This window comes from Mobula hypostoma, chromosome 6 (assembly GCF_963921235.1).
Source record: "Mobula hypostoma chromosome 6, sMobHyp1.1, whole genome shotgun sequence".
Classification (NCBI taxonomy): Eukaryota; Metazoa; Chordata; class Chondrichthyes; order Myliobatiformes; family Myliobatidae; genus Mobula; species Mobula hypostoma.
In genome coordinates this window covers 137,589,984-137,616,415 of record NC_086102.1, presented here as the reverse complement: position 1 = coordinate 137,616,415, position 26,432 = coordinate 137,589,984, and the positions used below count along the sequence as shown (strand labels likewise).

Genomic DNA, 26,432 nt, shown 5'->3' with positions numbered 1-26,432 from the left:
CACTTTCATTATCATCCAAGGATTTAAACTACTTCATAACTCACATGACAAGGCCCTAAACCCTGAAATTCTTTTGTGAAGCTCACTGCCACCCTACCATTTTCCTCTGTTTTTTAAAAAAAGAACCACCACCCCAAACACCACCATTTTGAACAATCGCCTGTTCATCTGCCCAGATAGCTCTATAGAATCAATTTTATTGATAATGTCCCTTTTGGTACATTGAAGATAGTAGGCAAGTATATTCCTATGAAATAGCGTCAAGAATATTCCTATGAAATAGCAGCAAATATTCATCCTGCTTCAGATCCATCTAATTCCTCAATGGGAAGGAATGTGTTTTTCAATTGTTTTTAAATGTCTCTGATAATTAGGGACATTTAGTAAAAGGTCTTTGGCAATTTGACTGTCAAGGTGTTATTACTCAGGAAGTTCCTATGACACTAAAATAGTCAGGCCTTCCAGGAGGAAAGGAACATCCAAATATTGTGATGCCAGAACAACATCCTACACGAGTGATTGCATGGATTTTTAACCTTTACTGGTTCATTAGTCAATAAATATAATTGAGATATCTTTTTTGTCTTGGCATAGCAAAATTACATAAAGTTCAAATAAACACTCGATATAAAATGATAACTGAGTTCTAATAATTTCACACACATAACCTTCACATCTCAAGGCAAGGCTGTTTTATGTCATTGAAATGTCATTATCAAATAATGACGGGTCTGGAATGGTGGTATTCACTCATTGCAGAATTCGACAATAACTGTGTGGTAGGAGGAACAATGCAAATTATTTGCCTTAGAGAATGTAAACTAGAACAGTAAGAAGAGTGAGTAAGTGGGAAACAACATGGATAGCAAAAGGTTGCAAAAAGAGAAAAGTGATATAGACTGATAAATACAAAAAAGTGGAATAATGCAATTCAACAGACAGCTAGGATCCCAGCCGCACAAGCAGAGGGCAAAGAAATTCAATTTAAGGAACTCATCAGCATGCTATAAAGTAGCACTGATGGAAAATTGAAAGTCATTCCATGCAGAGAAGTAGATATCGAAAAGGCAGGAAGAAATGGAATTCAAACAGCTCAGGTTCTACACAAGATCAGAAGTAAAGGGCCAAAATGTGCTCACACCAGACCAAGCTTCACATCACAGCAACCTTTTCAGTCCCATGGTACAAATCAGCATCAGACCTTGATGCTCCAGTCATTCTGTGAAGGAGGGCTGTCCATAAACTGCAACTTGGCCTCAGTAGTAGCTCCTGAGGTACAGCCATAATATTGCCCTAAATGTCCCCTTGACTTCATTCTATCAAAGATCTTTACAATGACCTCTAAATAGTTCTTATCAGAGACATTTAAAAAGCAGTTGAAATGGAGCTCAATATTTTAAAAAATATTATTACAAAGAAAAGCATTTAATTGATACAAATTTATTGCAATTAACAATCATATTTCAAGAAAATGAGCCAGGTCCATTAACCCTTTTGATCAGCATAAAGCTGAGTGGAAAGTGCAGCTGGCCACTGAGTTCAGTATGACTCAGAGCTCAAAGTCAATTCCAGCAGTAGAGCAGCAGGTCAGATGAGCTGGCATCTGACCTTCAACACTTTCTCAACTTTCATCTTGAATGTGTAGGTGTGAAAGTCAGAAACATGAATGTGTAGCTTTGAAATGGTAAATGCAAAAACTGTGAGCCAAAGAGAACAATGTGGCATTGTATTTCATAAAACAAAAGATGAAAGACTATAAAAATATGAACATGCTCCGTGCGTGCAATTTGATCTGATTCCTTATTCTCTGTTCTGTCAGCTGTTAAACTGTTAAATAGATGAAAACTCTAATCATGAAGGCTCACTTATAACTACTGACATGAACTAATTAGTGAAAAAGTAGCATCTACCTGTGAGAGATTTTCCAGCCCGAAGAGGAGGACTAATAACCTGGAATAATTTCTGGAAAATAATTTGGAGAAAAGCCAATATGTTACATGAAACTCTGTGATTTCACAAGCCAACATGGCTTAACATAACTGTTAAAGTTTGAAATTCGTTATTTAACAAATCAATAGGCAAACAAAAATAGGATCAATAGTTTCCATACTTCAATGCAGAAAAAAGATTGTAAGATCCAAGGTGAATAATTAGCTTTGTCTCCAGGTAATGTAAAAGCTTGGTTCATACTTCCTAATGTTGCCATAAAGCCGTTCAAGTAAAAGGGTACATAACCACAGACCAATAACTGTTATGCTTTTTTAAATTATAATTTTATTAAGATCACCCCATGATTAAATGATTAAATGACTCCAGTGCTCACACCTACTTAGGACAGTGTGTGTTGATAAACAGAATAAGGCTCAATAGCTAATTAGGTGCACAGACTAAAGCATGACACACATAATATTTATTTTCTGTGATAACAGGAATTACCTTCCAGCCTACTATACTTGCTCACTCTTAGTTGCATCCTCTCCAAGTTCCTGTTCCTAAATAAATATTACCCTTCCTTTGATCTTCACAAGCAGAAAGTTGTTCCTAATTATGTCATGATTTTCTCAAGGTAACGCATCTTGGCTTGGACTTCATGGAATTTTATGCAATTTATAAATGAGGTATATAGAGTACTCAGAATTTTTACAACATTGCATTTACACAAGGCAAAAGGACTGCTAGATTTGAAAACATAAACCACTGAAGTGAGATAAGAAACCATCACCTATCTTGCCTTTTAATCACACAATTTATATTTTCAAATAAATACATTTGACCACTTAAACCACATCATCATAGTTTAATCTTAAAGCTCTAGCTCTGCTCAATTTAGGAGACTGAGCTAAAGAAACTTTAGCAGAGATCCACAGCATTTTAAGGCTGTGTAATAAAAGCAAGGCTCCATTTTGTTTCTCTTCTTCAAAAGACCATCAGGCAAGATGAAACAATTATCAGAAAGCAACCTTGTCACAGCTATGAGCAAACCGTGCTATTTCTCTGTTATTGCTTAAAAGTATTATTTACTCATTATGAGGTGCTAAGGGCAGAGGGGTGGAGATACATCTCTACCAAAGAAGATGTAAAGCGCACCTTTCCTCTGCTTGCCTGCAACTCAATATTGTGTAAGGTGTATCACCGGCTAAGCCCACGATCAGGCTCACGTGAAGCCATGGAAGCAAGTGGTGGATGGTCGTATGAGCAGCTGGTGCATATCACAAGTCCTGGTTATGCGACCACTGACACCAGGCAGTCAATCTCTAAAGAGTATTGATAATGACTGTGGTCACCCACCTTGTAAAGACACTGCCTGGAAGAAGGCAATATCAAACCACTTCCGTAGAAAAATCTGCCAAGAACAATCATGGTCATGGATAGAGGATCATGATCACCCACATCATACGACACAGTACATAATGATGATGATGATGAGGTAATTATAATCTCAAGAGAAGAGTGTAACAGCCCTCCTGAATAAATCTTTCTAGGAATGAGTTATCAGACTTTTGTGTCTGAAGTTTCTAAAAGATATTCACAGTAGTTAGTCATGTGGAATGCCAGCTACTTTACTGAAAGGCTAAAAGTTAGCAATGACTAAGTGATCACTGAGACAGCCGTGCTTTTATCTGCTTTGATAGTCCAAGCAAGATCAAAGTAATTTCGGCATTAAACAGTACATCTAATATATAGCTGCTAAAATCTTTTAGCCATTATGATTATATCTGCTGTCATCTCACAGCAGTCAAAGTAAACACACTGCAGATTATTCTGTCAGAAGGATATGAACAGCTTCAGACTTCCTAGTATTGTCATTTGGGCTATTGCCAATAAGAGGGAAAGATGACATATCTGACTGATTTTACTGTGTCATACTGATAACCAGTGGGTCTAATATATAATAGCCAAAGTAGTTTTTCAGTGCTGATTCAGTTTAGTAGTATGTTTCATATATCAACTTGGCATCTTTCACCATGACAATTTTACACTGTGTGACAAATCCCTTTTCCCCCCAAGAAGTTGTGGTGAGTCACCTCAAACCACTGTAGCTCATGTTATAAAAGCAGTCCCACAATGCTGGTAGCTGGGGGACTCCATTGTTAATAAATGATCAGTGATCTGGACTACCTATGAATGACTATAAAGTACAAGATGTTTGTAAAAACCCAAATGTTCCACCAATGCCCTTCAGTGAGAAAGTCTATTAACCTTACTTAATCTGACTGACATGGGCTCAAGTTCCAGCAAAATGGTTGACTCTTAAATGGCCCAAAAAACTTTCTGTTGAAGGACAAGGTTATACAAAGAAAGTAAACTGTGATATCAAATCACACATGGTGAGAGATCACATATTTTCTATACAGAATGACTTGGGGGCTGGGTGCGTGTGGTGGGAATGTACAGATCATGTGCCTTTTGCCCTTAACACGCAAGACTTACCTCCATTGGAGTGATGTAGTCATTCATTCCTCTATTGTATACATAGATCATGGCATCATAGAGAGAATGTTCCCAGCACATATGGACCACCTACAACAAATGCACACATATATATAGTCAAAAAATGTCCAAAAGGGCTTCATGTCAATCATTTCAGAAATTTAAGGCTTCTCTTTGGATTCAGTATCAAACCTTGGAGAATAGACTTTTCTTTTATTAAAAGCTATAGGGTATTTACCTATATTCAGATTCTTCCCTACAAATTCATGCCTGATATGTAGCTCATGCCTATGCTTTGCACACTGCCTTTGAAATCTATTCCACTGATTTTAACCAAATAACAAAGAAATATGACTGTGCAGCATATTTAATGAGATTGAACAGGATAAAGGATTTTGGACTGAAATGTCAGTAATGTTTCCCTCCATAGATGCTGCCTTACCCATTGAGTTCTCCCATCACTTAGTATGTGTTGCTCAAGATTTCAAGCAGCTGCTGAATCTCTCTTCTTATCTACTCCCTAAGGTGAATTAGAAAAGCTGAGCTACCCCTGAGTTTGTAATGCTAGATTGAGTTCAAACCAAATGATCAAGTTCGACAACGACACAATAGTGGTCGGCCTCATTAACAAGGATGAAGAGACAGCATACGGAAACGAAGTAGAGTGGTTTGTAGAATGATGCAAGCGCAACAACTTTAATCTCAACATGGACAAGATGAAAGAGATGATTCTACACCTTAGGAAGCTGTAGGCTAACCACTCTTCACTTCACATAAATGATTCGTCTGTGGTGAGAATTAGGAACACCAATTTTCTGGGAGTGCACACAACAGACCTGGTCCATCAAAGCACAGCAGCACCTCCATTTTCTGAGGATATTGAGGCAAGTGAGTAAGCAAGGCTCTCCCACCCCCAGCCCCTGTTCTAACTAACTTTTACAGGAGCCCATTGAGAGTGTCCTAACCAGCTGCATCACTGTCTGGTACAGGAATTGTAAGGCATCTGACCGCAAGATGCAACGAAGGATTGCAAGGATTGCTAAAAGAATCATCAGGTCCCACTTCCACTCATTTGAGATATTTATCAAAAGTGCTGCGTACACAGGGCATTAATCCCTCCCATTGCCATTGATCCCTCGCATCTGTCCAACAATCTCTTTGACCCACTTACCATCAAGCGAGAGGTACCATAGCATCAGGACAAAGACTGTTAGGAAACAGCTTTCTCCCTCAAGGCGTGAGCCTATTGAACTCCCTGGCACCACCCAGAATCATCACATATGAAGCACCAGTAGCATTGTACTGTTTACTTTTTAAACTTGTGTTGGAAATACATGCTATTATTTATCAATTTATTTGAGGTGATATTACTTTGTGTTATGTGTGTGAGTCATATGTACAGTGCTGTGCAATTTTGTCCAGAGGAACATTTTTTTGTGGTATACATGTATATGGTTGAGTGACAATAAACTTGAACTTCAAAAGACAACATTGCAAGCTCTAATCAGTGAAGAATACAGTAAAAAGAACTATATAAACAAAAATAAACTTGTTGCCATAAACATGTAACTTTGTACCATCAGCTGCCTGAATAATATGAGAAGAACAAGGCCATGTGACGCTCTTACTTTCTGCATCATAAAAAAGGCAGGAATAGACTTGTCAGTCATTAGCCCAAACATATTGCTGAAAATGTAGCAGTAGCTTAACGATAGGAGAAATACACTGAGATGGGAGCCCTAAGAGTAATCTAACATGCAAAAAATAAATCATTTATATTAAGGGAAACAAAACAAAGATGAATTCACCTGTTGAATGTCCAAGCTAGTGATGTCCATATGTACAATACATGCTTCAATGTTCTCCATCATATCCCTGTCCTGAAAGTGGATGAGCAAATCCTTCATCACCTGTGGTGTGATGCTTGTTAGCTTGTCATTTAAAATATAGGGTTCTAGGCATTCAAGAAAAACTCCTTTTGCCACTGAGATCTCACTTAGTCTATTGTAGATCTGGCCAAATAGAAGGTCTCTGTAACAAAAGAAAAGTTAAATTATTTTACTATTAAAATTAATTTATATAATATGCAGATGTACATTATCTATGTAACTACACTGAAATAAACAGAAGGACAAGACTACAGTAAAATAAGGGATTCCTGGATTTGATAAAACTTCAATCCAAATATAAATCCATGGGGAAATCACAAAAAAAAACAAAAGTGAAGACAGCTATTTTTGGACTAATACCAAAGGACAGAAAGAACTATCCAGCACTAACCCCAGTTTCCAGCAATTAGTCCACAACTTTGCAGGTCACAGCTCAAGGACACAGTCTAGGACTATTTAACTATGATGAGTATTTCTTCCTCAAGCACCCTTTGAGACAGTAATTGGGAGACCCTACCACTTTCTGAAAGAAAATATACTACTAACAATTAATTATATCCATGAAGACTAATTTTTGACCAATCACATAATGAAGATAATAAGTCCTTTATTTTAACCATGCCATTCATTTTTATACACCCCAGTCAGGTAGATACTCTCTTCAGCTTTTTCTATTCCAAAGTAAGTAACCCATTTTATCAAATATTTGTTCATACCTACAATTTTACAGTCCTGGCAATATCTTAGTAAAATTCTTCTGTATATAGTAACTGCCTTTGGATTCAAGGCTGTTCAGCTCATTCCCTACCCATCTCTACTACTCCAATCCATCCCCAATGCACTGCAGTTTTGTAGTATTCAAAGGATTCGAAAGCTGAAAATGATTGCTTTTGCTAAAAAAAAAGCTTTGCCCATCTTGAATACAATGATTTAAGATCGTAAAGGTTTTTTTTTGAATTTATGCATAGGTGTGAGTGGAGTGATTTTCCTCTCATATCCCAACCTAACGTGTGGGTAGGTTAACTGGGCATATGAGAGTTACCCCTTAGTGTAGGTGACTAGCAAAATAATCCAAGTTCTTTCAGAATTCTGAATGAGAAGGGCTGGAAAAAGTGTGCTGTGGGCCAACAGCAGGATAGTAAAAAATGACAAAGGAATGAAAAGCAGGCATATCCTCCTCACTATTTAAAATGCACAAATCACATGAATAAAACAGAGTAACTGTTATCAAAATTTATAGCACAGAACAGCATGTTCCAAACCCAGACAGCCAAAACCTGCAAGTGATTCATCACTGAATAGCAGGTAGACAGCTGTTGGCTTTCTCTTCAGACAGTCCTGTGTGAGATGCCAGCATTTTCTATTTTTATATTAATCAATATTTCTTTCAAAAAAAGACAGGAAGGACATGAAGAAAAAGCAAGCTTTTGGAGGATGGAGTGGAGGTGCTCGACAAAGTAGTTCCTCAACTTACGTGGGGTCTCACCAATGTAGAGGAGGCTGCATCAGAAGCACAAGATACAATAGAAAACCCTAACAGATTTGCAGCTGAAGCCAAAAGGAGAATTTCGCAGAGGGCAATCATTTTAATTCCATTCCCCATTCAGCCACAGCCTCCTCTTTTGCCACAGAAGCTATTCTAAGGTGGAGGAGCAACACCTCATATTCCATCTAGGGAGCCTCCAGTCTGATAGCATGAACATCAATTTTTCGTTTTGTTTTTTTACCCCACTCATCTTCATTTATTTCCCACTCCAGTCTCTGACCTCTTTTCCCTCACCTGCCCATCATCTACCCCTGAGGCTGCTGCTCCTTCCTTTTCTTCCATGGTCCATTCCTCTCCCCCATCAGAATCTACGTCACGTCTCACAATATATGGAATGGGAGATTTGGAAACCGTTTTGCCGAGCACTTCTGTCCACCAGAACAAGCAGGATCTCCCAGTGGCCACCCATTTTAATTCCACTTCCCATGCCCATTCTGATTTGTCCATCCATGGCCTCCTCCACTGTCGAGATGAGGCCACAATTAGGTTAGAGAAACAACATATTCCACTTGGGTAGCCTCCAACCTGATGGCATGACATAGATTTCTCAAGCTTCCAGTAATGCCTCCTATCCACCACCCCACCCCCACCCCCGCTTCCCATCCCCTTATCCCGCCTCACTTTATCTCCTTGCCCACCCATCGCCTCCTCCTGGTACTCCTCCCTGCTTTTCTTTCTTCCATGGCCTTCTGTCTCTTTCACTAATCAATTTCCCAGCTCTTTACTTCATCCTTCCACCTCCAAGTTTCACCTACTACCTTGTGTTTCTCTCTCCCCTTCTCTCACTTTTTAAATCTACTCCCTAGCTTTTTCTCCTCCAGTCCCGTCGAAGAGTTTCAGCCCGAAATGTCAACTGTACTCTTTTCCATAGATGCTGCCTGGCCTGCTGAATTGCTTCAGCATTTTATGTGTGTTGTTGGAATACAAGCACACAGTTCTCCAACAGTGGCAACAGAAGATATACAAAGTGATGAGAAAGGCATATTCTTTGGAATATTGTGCACAGTTCTAATCATCTACCTATGTGAAGGATGTCATTAAGGCGGAAAGAATATAGAAAAGATTCACAAAGATGTTATCAGTACTGGAGGACTTGAGTTACAAGGATCACTGCATAAACTGGGGTTTTTAATCCCACTGGAACATACAAGGCAGAGGCATGGCCTTATACAGGCATGTAAAATCAGGAGATACATAGATAAGGTGAATGGTCAGAGTCAATTTCCCAGGGTAGGGGAGTCCAAAACTAGAGGGCACAAGTTTAAGAAGATTAAAAGGTGACCTAAGGGGCATATTTTTTCCAGATGGTAGAGGGTATACAGAGAAAGTAGAAGAGGCAAGTGCAATCGCAAAGTTTAAAACATATTTAAGCTGCTACAAGATTAAGTCAGAGGGCCAATCATAGGCAAATGGGACAAGCATGGATGGATGCTTGGATGAGTTAAGACTAAAGATCTGTTTGATAAAACCATACAACCATATGACATAGGAGCAGAATTCCATACTGTGTAACTCCAGAACATAGTGAGTAAACAAGGTCAGCACTCTCTGGCATGCAGCGGAATGAGAGGTGACTGTGGAGCTTGTTAAGAGTACACACAAGGTGACTAGCCTTGCTGTGGAGTCTAAAAACACAGGTTGCAAGAGTACCCCCTTTATGAATGAGATAATGTGAAACCTCTTCACTCAAAGGGTAGTGAATATATAGAATTCACTCTCCCCAAGGATTGTGGCACTTCAGTAATTGAAATTACAGAACGTGTGGGGGCTTTTAAAAGATGGGATAGATTAGGTATTAAATGCTTCCAGGACTTGTTTGTGGAGGGATGTTTCCTTTCATTTGAGCAACTATCAGCTAAATATAGCTTACCCTAAACTCACTTCTAACGATACCTACAAATAAGAGACTTCTTACGGTCTCAGATATGTACATTTCCTAAAAGTCCTGATAAGAACCTACTAGATGTAATTCTTAATTTGAAACCTTTTTATAATGGATCTATATCTAATATTTATAATATGTTGCTGGGAATGAGAAGTGTTCCTTCAGATAAAATTAAAAATCTTTGGGAACAAGATTTACAGACTTCAATTTCTGAGGAAACTTGGAATGAAATTTTTAAATTGGTTAACAATTCATCGTTATGTGCTTACCACTCTCTCCTACAATTTAAAGTGGTCCATAGGGCCCACATGACGAAGGACAAGTTGTCTGGCTTTTATTTGGCTATATCTCATTGTGAGAAATGTAACAATGGAGAAGCTTCACTCATTCATATATTTTGGACATGCCAGAGTCTTGAAAAATATTGGAAAGCAGTATTCGCGGTACTTCTTGGTACTTTTTAAAGTAAATTTTAAGCCTAATCCTTTGACCGCTTTATTTGGTATTGTTGGAGGAAAGCATATTATTTTGGAGAAATCTGATTTGCACATTTTGGCTTTTATTTCTCTTATGGCTAGGAAGGCGCTCTTGCTTAAATGGAAAGATGCAGTTCCGCCCACTCACGTTCAATGGCTGTGTGATGTGATGTCATGTTTAAATTTAGAGAAGATTCGGTGTTCAAATTCTGAATCTAATCAAGACTTTCAAACATTGTGGGGACCTTTTCTGAACTATTTTCAAAACCTTTGATTTGCCGTTAAAGCACAGATGATGGCTAATAATATACTTTTTTTCTTTCTTCTTCTTCACTAATCAGCTTTGGTTTTGGTAGTGGGTTAGATTTTTTTCCTCATAATAAATTCACTATATTTCAATACTATGAATTAATCAATTTGTATGAATATGAGTAAGGAGTTCGTATGTGCGATTCGGTATAATATATTTGATATATTTCTTTTTTCTTGAACTCTGTATTCTGCTATGTAGAAAAATTAATTAAAATATTGAAAAAGAAATTACTGAACATGAAGATCGATTGATTTCTGGATCCAGTACCTCCGACACACTCAGGATCTAGGTCAGCGTTTCTCAACTGGTGTTTCAAGGAACCCTAGGCTTCCACAAGAGGTTGCTAGGGGTTCCGAAAGAGATTATGATTAAAAAAAAACATTGTTTTGGAAACTCTGCGCAATGCGCGATGATAGCAACTGCATTGGTGGACATTGACCGAGCAGCCCCATTAGCAATCTCATTAGAACTCTCTTGGCCCAGTATGGCAGTGCACAGTAGGATCATGTGTACTTGCTTGAGTCCATTCTCAGTTTTTAACACAACATAGGGGATGCCGTTGAAAATTGGTGCACAGAGGGGAGGATGGTAGGCTGATAATGGTGAATGCTGTATTGCACAGAGGGGAGGATGGTGGACTGATGGTGAGCACTGTATTGCCCGAAGGTGAGGACAGTAGGCTGATAATGGTGAGTGCTGTATTGCACAGAGGGGAAGACGGTGGTCTGATGAGGAGCATGAAGTGCATTTTCCAAGCATTGAATGGACTCGCCCAACTCGGGCTGTGACGTCACCTTCCCCTCCCGAACTACTTTCCCCAACTTTCCCTGACATGCTGCCAACTGACTTCAGGAAGCAAACAAAATCTATTGGTGTAGTAGAAAATTGGAAGGAAATTTTCATTCTAAAGATGGTCCAGTGTGGCAATTGTTGAAGAGCAGGATCCCCGGTACAGGCCTACAAACAATTCTTGTAAGGGTAATGATGAAGAATTACAATGTTCTGAGTCATTTCATTGCACTAGTACAACCACCGACACAAGAGTGTCTTTTTTCACAAAACTATAAAATTTATTTACACAACAAATGCACGAAGTACAAACATCAAGTATTTACAAGACAGTGAGTAAATTTAAATTAAAATATGATTATTACTGTCTCTAATACAGTCGATTCCCTGGGAGGAGCACCACTCCTGGAAATCCCTCACTGTATCTATTGTGACTGCATGCTCCCTCTCTCCAAGCATGAATATAGCCTTGGAAGAGGGGCAGGTGGCTCTGGCAGAGCCCTTGACTTTCCGCCACCTAGACCTGTGATTAACCATCTTAGCCAGGGCCAGGAGCAGGCCCACCAATAGATCCTACTCGTGACTCACCCTCTCCATACTGGGTGCCCGTATATAAGGAGGGCAAGGCTGAAGTGAAACAAGAACCTGAGCAACAGCCACTTCAGATACTCAAGCAGAAGGTGCAACCTCCCACACTCCATATAAGCAGGTACACTGACTCCTCCTGGCCACAGAATAGAAAGGTGGACAGGTTGTCAGTAACCTGCTTAAAAACCTGTGCAACTGCTTCCTCTCCAGATCCCCAATGTACAGGGGAAGGATCCCTGCATAAAGAGATTTCCACTGGCAACCTCCTTCGCTGATGGATGGTAAAACAGATCGCTAAGGTGAATCTGGGTGGAAGACGAAGGCAAGGAAGTGAAAGGTGTGCAAGAGCAGCACAGACAAGAAATGCTTGGGAACATCACAGAACAGCACAGTGGGTATCCCTGCGAGATGGTTCACGTTGTCTGGGACACTCTCCTGTGTGGTATCCCGAGGCCTGGGTCCGATGAGCACTTCTGGCCCATCAGGTGGTGGTGCAGCCGGAACCCATCCACTTCCCCGAGCCCCTGCAACACTCACTCTGATAGGATGGGGACCAGTCCCCCTCGCAGCTACAGCACCGTCCCCTGATGGCTCAGGAGCACCCTGTCTGGATGAGACTAGACCCAATAGCCTCAACAGCTCTCCGTATAAGCGAGGCAGTTCCCTCAAAGTGGCGCAGCTGATGTTGTGAGCTGGAAGCCGTGAGCCTCCTGCAAGCTGTGTCCCTGGTGACGAAAGTGTGTTGGCAGCACATGCCATCTCAGAGGGTGATCATTATACAAGTACAGGTTTCCCCCGCCACCCGAAGGTAGAGCGTTCCTATGAAACGGTTCATAAGCCGGAATGTCGTAAAGCGAAGAAGCAATTACCATTTATTTATATGGGAAAATTTTGTGAGCATTCACAGACCCAAAAATAACCTACCAAATCATGCCAAATAACACATAAAACCTAAAATAACAGTAACATATAGTAAAAGCAGGAATGATATGATAAATACACAGCCTATATGAAGTAGAAATACTTTTCCACAATCATTGCCTGAACTGTCCTCCGTAGCGAAAATCTCACGCAAGCACTGTTGGCAGAAACACGGTGAAAGCGCTCTCCAGTAACCTTTAAGCTATGAAGCTGCCAAATCATACCAAATAACATGTAAAAATACACAGCCAATATAAAGTAGAAATAATGTATGTACAGTGTAGTATCACTTACCGGAATTGGGACAGCGCCCAGCACACTGATGATGGTGTGTTAGGCTGAGTCGCAGCGAACCGATACCGATCCGCGAAGCATGCAGGATTACAGCGGTAGCCGGGAGGCACCCAGCACATCTTTAAGAAAAAAGCCAAAACAAACATGCTAATTAATTAGGTGCCACCCGGCACGTAAATGTCGGCCCAGATCAGAGGCGACGCAATCGGCAATCACCTCTAATCTGGGCCGACATTTACGTGCCACGTGGCACCTTAATTAATTAGCATGTTTATTTCGGCTTTTTTCTTAAAGATGTGCTGAGTGCCTCCTGGCTACAGCTGCATTCTCTGCGAATCGGTATCTGTCTGCGGCCTGGGGTTTGGGATGGTGGGACACTGGGATGTCATCTCATCGTCGGCTGTTTCCATCAGGACAGGCAGGTCATCTTCTTCTATGACTGCCTGCCTCGATGTCGAAGGTCGAGGTTCATCGTCTGATGTGGAAGGCTTGAAAAACGACAGTACAGTATGCTTGACTGCTGAGCCTCGCGCATTTTTCTATCATACAGTTCTTTGTAAGCACTCAAACCATCTTGCAAATATGCCCTAAACCGACGGATCCTTTCAAAATTAAAGTCGTACTTTATCATTACTCATTCGGTTTCGATTGTTATCCTTTCCTCTTCTAATTGCATCAGCTCTTCATCTATCAGTTCTTGGTCATAGGATGCCAAAACCTCTTCAACATCATCTTCGTCAACTTCCACAAGCCAAACTCATTTTGTCCTTACTTCGTTCACCACGATCGAAACGTTTAATTATGTCTAGTTTTACACTAAGTGTAACACCCTTACGAGCTCTTTTAGGCTTTTCCGATACCTTAGAACTCATCTTGCTAACTGCTGCTCACAGGCACGTGCTTAAGCAATGCCACGAGAATGCCGTTCCGAATCCGGGGAAGAGCGGATGCTCAGGGCACATGCTGCCTTTTCTCGCGCGCTGCTTTTTCCACGCGCTGCCTTTTCTCGTAACAGTGAAAACACCTTCTGTTAGCGAAAACAGGGAACTAATGTCGGTCTTTCGTAACAGTGAAGTTTCGTAAAGCGAACGTTCGAAAAGCAGGGGACATTTGTAACTCCGCAGGATCCTGAGGCGGAGAGGCACCAGCTGGGCGCGCACCTACACCAAAGACTGACCAACCTCCGCAATCGGGAGACTCAGAACGGCAGCAGAGACCCAGTGCTTCCTGTTGTCCCAGAAGAAGTCCACCATAGCCTCTCTGGATCCTCAAGACAAAAGCGGTGGGCAGGACTAAAGTAATTAGCTGCTACCATTCTTTACAATGAAATCTACTTATCAGTGGGTTTTATAAGTTGGGCTATTCCATTGTGCCTAGCCTGTGGCAAGCAATTTACAAATGTTGCAATAGCTGTAACAAAATTGAAAAGGCACTTAACTACAAATCACAGCCATATGACACGTAAAAATGCTGATTATTTTATATGACTATTGGAATCTCAAAACAAACAGATTAAAACTTTTGAAAATAAAGTAACAGTCAGTAAAAAGTTTCAGGACGCAGGTTATTTAGTGGCTTTAAAAACAGATCACTCAAGAATGTTTAAAAAACTGTGTGAAATCCTGAACAAATATCACACCAATCTCCTGCTTCATACAGAAATCCAGTGGCTTAGCAGAGGAAGAGTTCTCAGCAGGGTGTGTGAGCTCAAAGGCGAATTGCACGAGTACTTTTAAGAGAATAGTAGACCAGATTTTGCTAAGTGCTTTGAAAATGAAGAATTGCTGCAGAAACTAGCCTACTTGGCAGACATTTTTCATCAAATGAACCAGTTGAACAAGTCTCTGCAAGACCCTGGAGAAAATGCTTTAACTTTAAGTGACAGGATTATTAGATTTAAAAGGAAATTGAATCTTTGGAAAAATCATGCTGCAAAAGGAGATCTTAAAATGTTTCCACTGTTGCTTGAGCTTGAGAGTGAGGAAAGATAACAAAAAGTCTCCAGTCTAATTGAAAACCACCTAGAAGAACTGCAGAACAAAAATGAACAGTATTTTACCTCCTTTTCAATACAAGTGTTTGATTGGGTGAGGGACCCTTTCCCTGAATCTTCTGCTCAGCCTGAGAACTTGACTTTGAGAGACAAGGAAGAACTTTGTGAGCTAGAGTCTGATTGTGCACTCAAGATGAGATTTACTGACCTTGCCCTGGATAAGTTCTGGATTTCTGTGAAAGAAAAGTATCCTGCCATACATAGGAAAGCAATGAACATTTTGCTGCAGTTTTCAACTTCTTACATGTGAGCAAGCTTTTTCTTATTTAAGCAACAAGAGCAAAGATAGAAATCGTCTCATTTCAGTTCTAGATAAAATCTGTGTGTGCTTATCTCAAGTTTTACCCAGAATTGAGAAATTTATTATGTTTGCTTTATGAGTTTTTAAAATTTATGAAAGAGAAAGAAAGATTAATTTCAAGAAAGGTAAGCTAAGCTTAACTATGTTTTTTTTCAAGAAAGGTTAGCTAAAAATTAATTCTCTACTCAAAAGAGCATTGACAATTATTTTTGGATTATTATTACATCTACAACTTACTGATCATGCTAATGTACCATGAGCTCTAGATATGATAATGCAGCAGTGCCTGAGACCTGAAAATTATTTCACGGGGTCATCAGGGCAAAAAGGTTGAGAAAGCTTGATCTAGGTGGTGCTGAGCTGGCAGATTTTTTTGACTACCAAATGTTTTTTAAATTAAAACTACATAACACTTTCAATTTGCTTTTTTTTAAATTGTTGCAGAGTATGATGAAAATCATGTCTGACGAATCTCATAGAATTTTTTGAGGATGTAACTAGTAGAGTGGATAGGGGAGAACCAGTGGATGTGGTATATTTGGATTTTCAAAAGGCTTTTGACAAGGTCCCACATAGGAGATTAGTGTGCAAACTTAAAGCACACGGTATTGGGGGTAAGGTATTGGTGTGGGTGGAGAATTGGTTAGCAGACAGGAAGCAAAGAGTGGGAATAAACGGGACCTTTTCAGAATGGCAGGCGGTGACTAGTGGGGTACCGCAAGGCTCAGTGCTGGGACCCCAGTTGTTTACAATATATATTAATGACTTGGATGAGGGAATTAAATGCAGCATCTCCAAGTTTGCGGATGACACGAAGCTGGGTGGCAGTGTTAGCAGTGAGGAGGATGCTAAGAGGATGCAGGGTGACTTGGATAGGTTGGGTGAGTGGGCAAGCTCATGGCAGATGCAATTTAATGTGGATAAATGTGAAGTTATCCACTTTGGTGGCAAAAATAGGAAAACAGATTATTATCTGAATGGTGGCCGATTAGGAAAAGGGGAGGTGCAACGAGACCTGGGTGTCATTATACACCAGTCATTGAAAGTGGGCATGCAGGTACAGCAGGCGGTGAAAAAGGCGAACGGTATGCTGGCATTTATAGCGAGAGGATTCGAGTACAGGAGCAGGGAGGTACTACTGCAGTTGTACAAGGCCTTGGTGAGACCACACCTGGAGTATTGTGTGCAGTTTTGGTCCCCTAATCTGAGGAAAGACATCTTTGCCATAGAGGGAATACAAAGAAGGTTCACCAGATTGATTCCTGGGATGGCAGGTCTTTCATATGAAGAAAGACTGGATGAACTGGGCTTGTACTCGTTGGAATTTAGAAGATTGAGGGGGGATCTGATTGAAACGTATAAGATCCTAAAGGGATTGGACAGGCTAGATGCAGGAAGATTGTTCCCGATGTTGGGGAGGTCTAGAACGAGGGGTCACAGTTTGAGGATAGAGGGGAAGCCTTTTAGGACCGAGGTTAGGAAAAACTTCTTCACACAGAGAGTGGTGAATCTGTGGAATTCTCTGCCACAGCAAACTGTTGAGGCCAGTTCATTAGCTATGTTTAAAAGGAAGTTAGATATGGCCCTTGTGGCTACAGGGGTCAGGGGGTATGGAGGGAAGGCTGGGTTCTGAGTTGGATGATCAGCCATGATCATAATAAATGGCGGTGCAGGCTCGAAGGGCCGAATGGCCTACTCCTGCACCTATTTTCTATGTTTCTATGTTTCTATGTTTCTATGATAAGTTAACACTACTGAATATAATGACAATGAATGTAAAAGTTTTACAGTGTTTCTATTATATATTTTTTATTATGAATAAACACTAATTCTGAAATATAAAGCTAGGGCCCTGGTGCAATAGTATGGGGACCAGAAATGCCGTGTGCTAAAGACAGTGTGGGAAGAGAGTCTCAGTTTGCCAAATATCAAACGCTTGGGATTTCCAAACAATCAGATAGGAGATTACAGTTTCATGCTGAGGATCAAGTAAAGTGTAGATACTGCAGGAAAAGTCTTAATGAATCGCACACAGGCTTGAAGGGCCTGGTGGCCTTCTCCTGCTCCTAATCTCATCTTCTTACAAACCATGACTGGAAAACTCTTCATTACAAAACTTTAAAGTATAAATTAACTTAAAGCAGCAAAATGATTGGTACTAACTTCATAGTCGGAGAACAATGACTGGAAAAACCATGAGTAGAAGTTTACATAATGAACAAAGGCCAAGACTATGAATTGTGAGAGGAAGACAATCTCATCCACACTTAAGATTTTACTACCCATCTCAGTTCAGAGGATATGCAATGCAAATTGGAAATCTTTTTCTCACTATTATAAAGAATCATGAATTCTCATTTAATATTACCTTCATTTTAGGAGTCAAGTTTAAACTATTAATTCTGAATTATTTTCAGAATATTAATGAAAGTAAAATTTGAAACAAAACTAAAAATCAAAAATTTGCAAATTAGAACTTCATCTTTCACCTAAAACGATATGCACATAAATTTAGCACATATATCAATAAACATAATATTTAAAACTTACATGCGTTCTAACAGAAGACAATAATCAACCATGATGGGTACCATTTCCTGTAAAGGAAAATCATGATAGAACATAGTCAATAGCCTTAAACGTTTGCTTATTGATAATAAAATTGTAGAATTCTGTGAGAGACTTAAAAGACAGTTTCATCTCAAGAACTGAGCAAAATAAGACAGAACGCCCTGAAATTTTGTCAGATTGGTATGGTAAGCTTCAGTCAGAAGTTTGTTAACTTAATTTGAATAACAGAACCAGAGATTTAAAATACTCTCCACCTAGCTATTTAGAGTCGTCGGTTGCTGAATTTCACAAGATCCCAAAGTACAATTGATTATATACTTTTACAGAGAAAAAGAGAGAGGAAAAAAACACAAGACAAATCAAACACTCCTTTGATGCACGTATTTCCAACATCACCAAGTGCTGAATCAATAGTTGTTTTCACAGGTCAAATCCAAGCTAAAGATAGATAATATTCATTAAATCAAAAACATTCATCATCACAATAGGACAGTCAAGGAGAAAGTCACACACTCCATGGAATTTGGACAGCCGTTTAGTCCTACTCCAGCACACACCCTAGATACCTACAGTAATTATCCTTTAACAATTTACTCAACATTACTTTAAGATACAAGATTGTTTAATGTCATTTCCAGTACACAGGTGCACGGAGAATAAAATGATTGTTACTTCAGATCCGATTCAGTGCAACAAAAACACAATAAGTATAAATAGATAGGTTACTTCCATGCATAGGTTGATTGCTAGAAAGGCAAATCAAAACCCCCGTTTGACTGCAAAAGACCTTCAGGAAGATTTAGGAGACTCTGGAGTGGTGGTGCACTGTTCTACTGTGCAGCGACACCTGCACAAATATGACCTTCATGGAAGAGTCATCAGAAGAAAACCTTTCCTGCGTCCTCACCACAAAATTCAGCGTCGGAAGTTTGCAAAGGAACATCTAAACAACCCCTGATGCATTTTGAAAACAAGTCCTGTGGACTGATGAAGTTAAAATAGAACTATTTGGCCACAATGAGCAAAGGTATGTTTGGAGAAAAAAAGGTGCAGAATTTCATGAAAAGAACACCTCTCCAACTGTTAAGCACGGGGTGGATCGATCATGCTTTGGGCTTGTGTTGCAGCCAGTGGCACAGAACTTTTCACTGGAAGAGGGAAGAATGAATTCAATTAAATACCAGCAAATTCTGGAAGCAAGCATCACACCGTCTGTAAAAAAAAAGCTGAAGATGAAAAGAGGATGGCTTCAACAACAGGATAGTGATCCTAAACACATCCCAAAATCCACAATGGACTACCTCAAGAGGCACAAGCTGAGGGTTTTGCCATGGCCCTCACAGTCCCCCGACCTAAACATCATCGAAAATCTGTGGATAGACCTCAAAAAAGCAGTGCATGCAAGACGGCCCAAGAATCTCACAGAACTAGAAGCCTTTTGCAAGGAAGAATGAGCGAAAATCCCCCAAACAAGAATTGAAAGACTCTTAGCTGGCTACAGAAAGCATTTACAAACTGTGATACTTGCCAAAGGGGGTGTTACTAAGTACTACCATGCAGGGTGCCCAAACTTTTGCTTCGGGCCCTTTTCCTTTTTGTTATTTTGAAACTGTAAAAGATGGAAATAAAAAAGTAATCTTGCTTAAAATACTAAAGAAATGTGTCATCTTTAACTATGCCTTTTGGAAATCAGGTCATCTTTTACTCACTTAGCTATTCATAGTAACAGAAATTTTGACCAGGGGTGCCCAACTTTTCCATGCCACTGTAGTCTATGCCTTTATTCCTTCTACCAATGCATGACCGTACACTTCCCTACACTACATTCCATTTGCCACTTCTTTGTCCATAAACCCAAACTGTCCAAGTCCTTCAGCAGACTCCCTGCTTCCTCAACATTGTCTGCCCTTCCACTTATCTTCATATTCTCTGCTAACTTGGCCACAGAGCCATCAATTCTGTCATCCAAATCATTGAGATATAATGTGAAAAGAAGCAGTCCTAATATCGACCCCTGTGGAACACCACTAGTCACCGGCAGCCAACCAAAAAAGGCTCCCTTTATTCTCACTCTTTGCTTCCTGCCAGTCAGCCAATTTTCTATCCATGCTAGAATCTTCCCTGTAATACCATGGGCTCTTATCTTGTTAAGCAGCCTCATGTGTGGCACCTTGACAAAGGCCTACTGAAATTCAAATAAATAACATCCAATGACTCACCTTTGTCTATCCTGTCTGTTATTTCCTCACAGAATTCCAACAAATTTGTCAGGCAAGATTTCCCTTTAAGGAAAACATGCTGACTTTGGCCTACTTTATCACGTGCCTCCAAGTTCTCTAAAGCCTCATCCTTGATAATGGACTTGAACATCTTCCCAAACACTGAAGTCAGACCGACAGCCCTATAATTTCCTTTCTCCTGCCTCCCTCTTTCTTAAATAGTGGAGTGACATTTCCAATTATCCAGTCCTCCAGAACCATTCCAGAATCTAGTGATTCTTAAAAGATTATTACTAAAGCCTCCACAATCTCTTCAGCTACCTCTTTCAGAACCCTGGAGTGTAGTCCATCTGGTGCACAGGTGAGTTATCCACCTTCAGAACTTTCAGTTTGCCAAGCACCATTTCCTTAGTAATAGCAACACTCTGAAATTTCTGGCATAATGCAGGCGTCTTCCACAGTGAAAACTGATGAAAAATACATACTAACTTGGTGTACTATTTGTTAGTCCCCTATTACTACCTCTACAGCGTCATTTTCCAGTGGTCCGAAATCCACTCCCATCTTTCATTATATATCTGTAAAAACCTTTTTGTATCTTCTTTTATAGTATTGGCTAGCTTACCTTCATATTTCATCTTTTCTCTCCTTATTGCTTTTTAGTTGCCTTCTGGTGGTTATTAAAGGCTTCCCAATCCATCAACCCAACTAATCTTTGCGATATTATATGCCCTTCCTTTTCTTTTTATGCTGCCTTTAAACTTCCCTCGTCACCCATGGTTGCTTCATCCTCGCTTTAGAGTACTTCATCTCTGGGATGTTTCTAGCCCATGCCTTCTGAATTGCTCCCAGAAGCTCCAACCTTTGATGTCCTGCTGTTATCCCTTGATAGTCCCTTTCCAATTAACTTTGGCCAGCTCCTCTCTCAGGCCTCAGTAAATCCCTTTACCCCTGTTACAAGACATACCCAACCGTACCAGCTTCTGGGATTTAGACGCTCAAACTCCCCAGAGAACAGATAGCTGATGTGACCCCTTTAAGGGTTCAGGACAGTCCCACTAATTGGTAATCCTGTTTCGAATGCCAAGAATTGAGTATTTAAGGCACATCTGAACTGTAGCTCAGTGCTCAATTGTAAGCCTACTCGTGATATCACCTAGTGTTTGCTTTCTGCTCAGATCCAGCGTAATACTGTGTCTCGAACCTTACTTTGGATATCCCTGCATCTGGGTACAATTCATGCTTGTCAAGAACTTTCATCACAACTCCACTGCAATACCAATACATCCGACTCAATCTTCTCCATCAAGTAATTCAGTCTCAAACTGTAGGGTGAAGTCTATCATATTATGATCAATGTCTCTTAAGGGTTCCTTTACCTTAAGCTCTCTAATCAAATCTAGTTCATTACACAACACCCAATCCAGAACTGCCATTCTCCTAGTGGGCTCAATCACCACCTGCTCTAAAAAGCCAGCTCATCAGCCTTCTACAAATTCCCTCTCTTGGGATTTAGCACCAATCTGATTTACCCAATTTACCTGCATATTGAAATCCCCCAAGACTACTGTAACATTGCCCTTTTTATATACTCTTTTTATCTGCTGGGGTCTGATCAGCCCCGGCTGGGTCACCTGGAGGAGGTTGTATGATGTTGAAAGACCCGAAACACCCGATGATTCCAGGAACATCACTGAAGATGTGTCCAGAAGCATCAATAGATGTATGTACAGAGCATCTCCAGTTGCAATTTATATCCCACATCCTGGCTACTGTTCAGAGGCCTGTACGTAACTCCCATTACCCTTGTTGTTTCTTAACTCTACCCACAAGGATTCTGCATCTTGCGATCCTATGTTACCTCTAAGGATTTGATTTCATATTTTACCAGCACAGCCACCTCACCCCTTCTGCTTACCTGCCTGTCTTTTTGAATCAATGGATATCCTTGGATGTTAAGTTCCCAACTATGATCTTCTTTTCGCTACAACTCAGTAATGCCCACATTACCCACCACTCTCTAATTGCGCTAAAAAATCATCTACCTTATTTCATGTACCACATGGATTCAAATATAGCACCTTCAGTCCTGTATTTGTTACCCTTTTCGATTTTGCCATATTATACTTCAGCTCAACCCACTGACCACAATTTTGTTCCTTCATCTGCATGTCCTTCCTCAGTTTCATTATACATCAACTTGTATACCAACTGCCCCATCCTCCGCCCTATCATACCAGTTCCCATCCCTGCTAAATTAGTTTAAACCCTCCCCAACACCCCTAACAAACTTGCCCACAGGTTTTTTAAGGACATAATATGCCCTTAATGGCAGAAAGGCTGGTGCCAGTTTTGCAGTGGGCAGTTATGACTACCCGCTGTAGATCCTTCTTGTCCACTACAGTTGCCAACCCATGCAGTCATGCAGCATGTTAGAATACTCTCTGCTGCGCATCTGTAAATGACGAGTATAGATGCATCGAATAGGTTTTTGAAGTCTTAAGATTACAAATCCTCAGTGTATGAAATGAGCTTTCCTTATGTTTTTGTCACATATTTATTTGATTTATTTAGCGATATAGCACAGAGTAGGCCCTTCTGGCCCTTTGAGCCACGTCTCCCCAGCAACAATCTACAAACATGATTAACCTTAAACTAATTACGGGACAACTTACAATGACAAATTATGTTCTTTCTGCATCTACCAAAAATGATTTCTCTTTATTCCTTTTCATAGAAATTAAAATTTGTTCATTTTTAGATGTTCACTTTAAATTTGACATATTCTGCACATTTACATGTGCCCATATTGCACTCAATCTCATATTTCATTTCTCTTCCAAAGTTTGCATTATCACCACTTTTTGAAATTATGCCCTATATCCAAGGTCATTGTTCTATATTGGAAACAGCTGTAAAGTAGCCTTAACTGGACACTGGTCAACAAAACAGAAACAAGAGTTGTACACGATAGAAACAGATCCTTCAACGCAACACTTCAATGCCAACACTTTTGTCTTTCTACGCTAATCCCATTAGCCTGCATTATGTCCAAATCCTTTCATACCCTGTCTATTAACATCTATTAAAACCACAAACCAATTCAACAATGATCACTTCCTTTCTGTATTACTCAACCACTGGAAATTCTATAATTTGGATAGAATGCAACGACGGATCTTCCAGATTTGGGCAAAAGAAGTACTTGTCAGTTAAGTGGGACAGGCATGGCACTACCATTCACAGCTTTAATAATTGATAGCCTGATAAGAAATTTCCATCAAATTACAGCTAAGGTCTAAGCTGTTCTGAACAGATTTACATCATTACAGCAGTGGGCCATGATTACTTGAAATATCAGCAGAGAAATGCTCCATAAACGACCAAAACTGTTCAATCATATTGCTTTAGAATTCAGCTACCACATCAATACAAACAGAAAAAATTTTTGATTTGCTCCTGACAAGTCATCATTGGGCACAGTCTATTACATAATCACCTTCTGGCCAGACAATGTCCTTTATGACTTGACTGATAGCTGCCTGAAGCAACTTCAAGCTTTCAGGGGACTACTGAAGTTGTCACACTTGAGTTCTTCTAACGGTACATTGCTACCAGCAGTTTGCCAGAACTTTGTTTACTTGCAAATGCATGCGTAGTGCCTAGCTGAAATCCCTCAACATCACATTCTCCAGCCTCATAATTTTTCAATGCATGCTTAGTTACTGCTGAAGCTGACTTAAGATCCTTTAGTTACCTCCTCCTACCCAGATAAGGGGAAAAAAGTCTAGAGTCAAATATTATATTTCAGTATTATATTTAAAAATAAAACTTCATTGATAAAATTATTTATTTATAATGTAAGGCATTCACAGAAGGACTGTACAATGGTCCGTTTCTCCCAATGCTGTAGTGGATATATATAGAAACCATAGAAAAACTATAGCACAGAAACAGGCCTTTTGTCCCTTCTTGGCTGTGCCGAACCATTTTCTGCCTAGTCCCACTGACCTGCACACGGACCATATCCCTCCATGCACCTCCCATCCATGTGCCTGTCCAATTTATTCTTAAATTTTAAAAAAAGAAACCACATTTACCACCTCATCTGGCAGCTCATTCAATACTCCCACCACTCTCTGTGTGAAGAAGACCCCCCTAATGTTCCCTTTAAACTTTTCCCCCCTCACCCTTAACCCATGTCCTCTGGTTTTTTTCTCCCCTTGCCTCAATGGAAAAAGCCTGCTTGCATTCGCTCTATCTATACCCATCATAATTTTATATACCTCTATCAAATCTCCCCTCATTCTTCTACGCTCCAGGGAATAAAGTCCTAACCTATTCAACCTTTCTCTGTAACTGAGTTTCTCAAGTCCCGGCAACATCCTTGTAAACCTTCTCTGCACTCTTTCAACCTTATTTATATCCTTCCTGTAATTTGGTGACCAAAACTGAACACAATACTCCAGATTCGGCCTCTCCGATGCCTTATACAACCTCATCATAACATTCTAGCTCTTATACTCAATACTTTGATTAATAAAGGCAAATGTACCAAAAGCTCTCTTTACGACCCTATCTACCCGTGACGCCACTTTTAGGGAATTTTGTATCTGTATTCCCAGATCCCTCTGTTCTACTGCACTCCTCAGTGCCTTACCATTAATCCTGTATGTTCTGCCTTGGTTTGTCCTTCCAACGTGCAATACCTCACACTTGTCTGTATTAAACTCCATCTGCCATTTTTCAGCTCATTTTTCCAGCTGGTCCAAGTCCCTCTGCAGGCTCTGAAAACCTTCCTCACTGTCTACTACACCTCCAATCTTTGTATCATCAGCAAATTTGCTGATCCAATTTACCACATTATCATCCAGATCATTGATATAGATGACAAATAACAATGGACCCAGCACTGATCCCTGTGGCACACCACTAGTCACAGACCTCCACTCGGAGAAGCAATTCTTTACTACCACTCTTTGGCTTCTTCTATTGAGCCAATGTCTAAACCAATTTACCACCTCTCCAATGTATACCTAGCGACTAAATTTTCCTAACTAACCTCCCATGCGGGACCTTGTCAAAGGCCTTACTGAAGTCCATGTAGACAATATCCACCGACTTCCCTTCATCCACTTTCCTGGTAACCTCCTCGAAAAACTCCAATTGATTGGTCAAACATGACCTACTACACATAAAGCTCTGTTGACTCTCCCTAATATATCTGCTGAAAGCAAACTGGTGAGAATGAGGTCAAGTAGATTCATCCATTACCTTCCACAGATCGAATTTGGCAGCATCCAGGATGGCACACTGCTCTACTCCCTCTATACCCGTGACTGCGTGGCTAGGTGCGAGGATGGAGCAAAGTCAAGATGGCGCTAAACGGCAACTCCTTTGCTTGCATCTTCAGAAACAGCTCTATTTCTGTCTTTGATATCTCTTTCTTTCCCCCTTGTCAAGGTTCTTTTGAAGACCCTGACCTGCAATTACACCCTGACTTTGGTTCTTTGCAAGAATGGGACCCGCTCTCAGGGCCACACGACCAGCCACTTTTTGATATCGCTAGGACGTGGCCTGGAAGACGAGCATGCTTTCAGGGAAATGGATTTTCATAGTTGTGAAAACGCGTTGATTCTAGAACAGTGCCCAGGACTGAGGCGTAGTGGGAGATCACAGAACATCAGGAGCAGCAGGTTAGCTGCTGTGGGTTGTGTGCCCAGAGGTCTGCACCTTTCTGGGGCCGACCCTCCGGGTGCAGAGCTCAAAAAAAAGCATTGCAGCAGACTTGTTAACATCGTAAATCAGTGAGTTGTTTATTATGTCTCCCGTCTCTCTGTGAAACAGGGACACTTCTTTTTCCCTTATTAGGGCGGGAGAGAGAGCCTGTCGAATTATTGGGTGAACGAGTAGTTTTTGGGGATACTGCAAGTCTGAGTATTTATTGATGCTTGATGCACGTTTGAGTGCTCAGTGGAGGGCGCGGATGCTTTTTGCTGGTCTGGGTCGTTGCTTTGCTACTGCTTGTGTGTGGGAGGGGGGCACTGGAGGGGTCTTTGGGGTTCTAAAGTTTAACTGTCATTCATCCTTTGGGGCACTCCTCTATTTTCATGGATGTTTGCGAAGAAGAAGAATTTCAGAAAGAAAAAGAATTTC

General features: G+C 40.5%; 1 protein-coding gene across 2 annotated transcripts in view; it reads right to left on the bottom strand.

Moving 5' to 3' along the window:
- The window catches only part of vps8 (VPS8 subunit of CORVET complex), a 682,661-nt gene that overhangs the window by 557,363 nt on the left and 98,866 nt on the right, over positions 1-26,432 (bottom strand). For both annotated transcript variants that reach the window (XM_063051804.1, XM_063051802.1), the window contains 4 exons: positions 18,037-18,083; positions 6,240-6,462; positions 4,432-4,521; positions 1,911-1,962 (listed from right to left, as the gene is read on the bottom strand). In XM_063051804.1, coding sequence (XP_062907874.1) covers positions 1,911-1,962; positions 4,432-4,521; positions 6,240-6,462; positions 18,037-18,083 — 412 coding nt within the window. The remainder of the gene's footprint in view (positions 1-1,910; positions 1,963-4,431; positions 4,522-6,239; positions 6,463-18,036; positions 18,084-26,432) is intronic.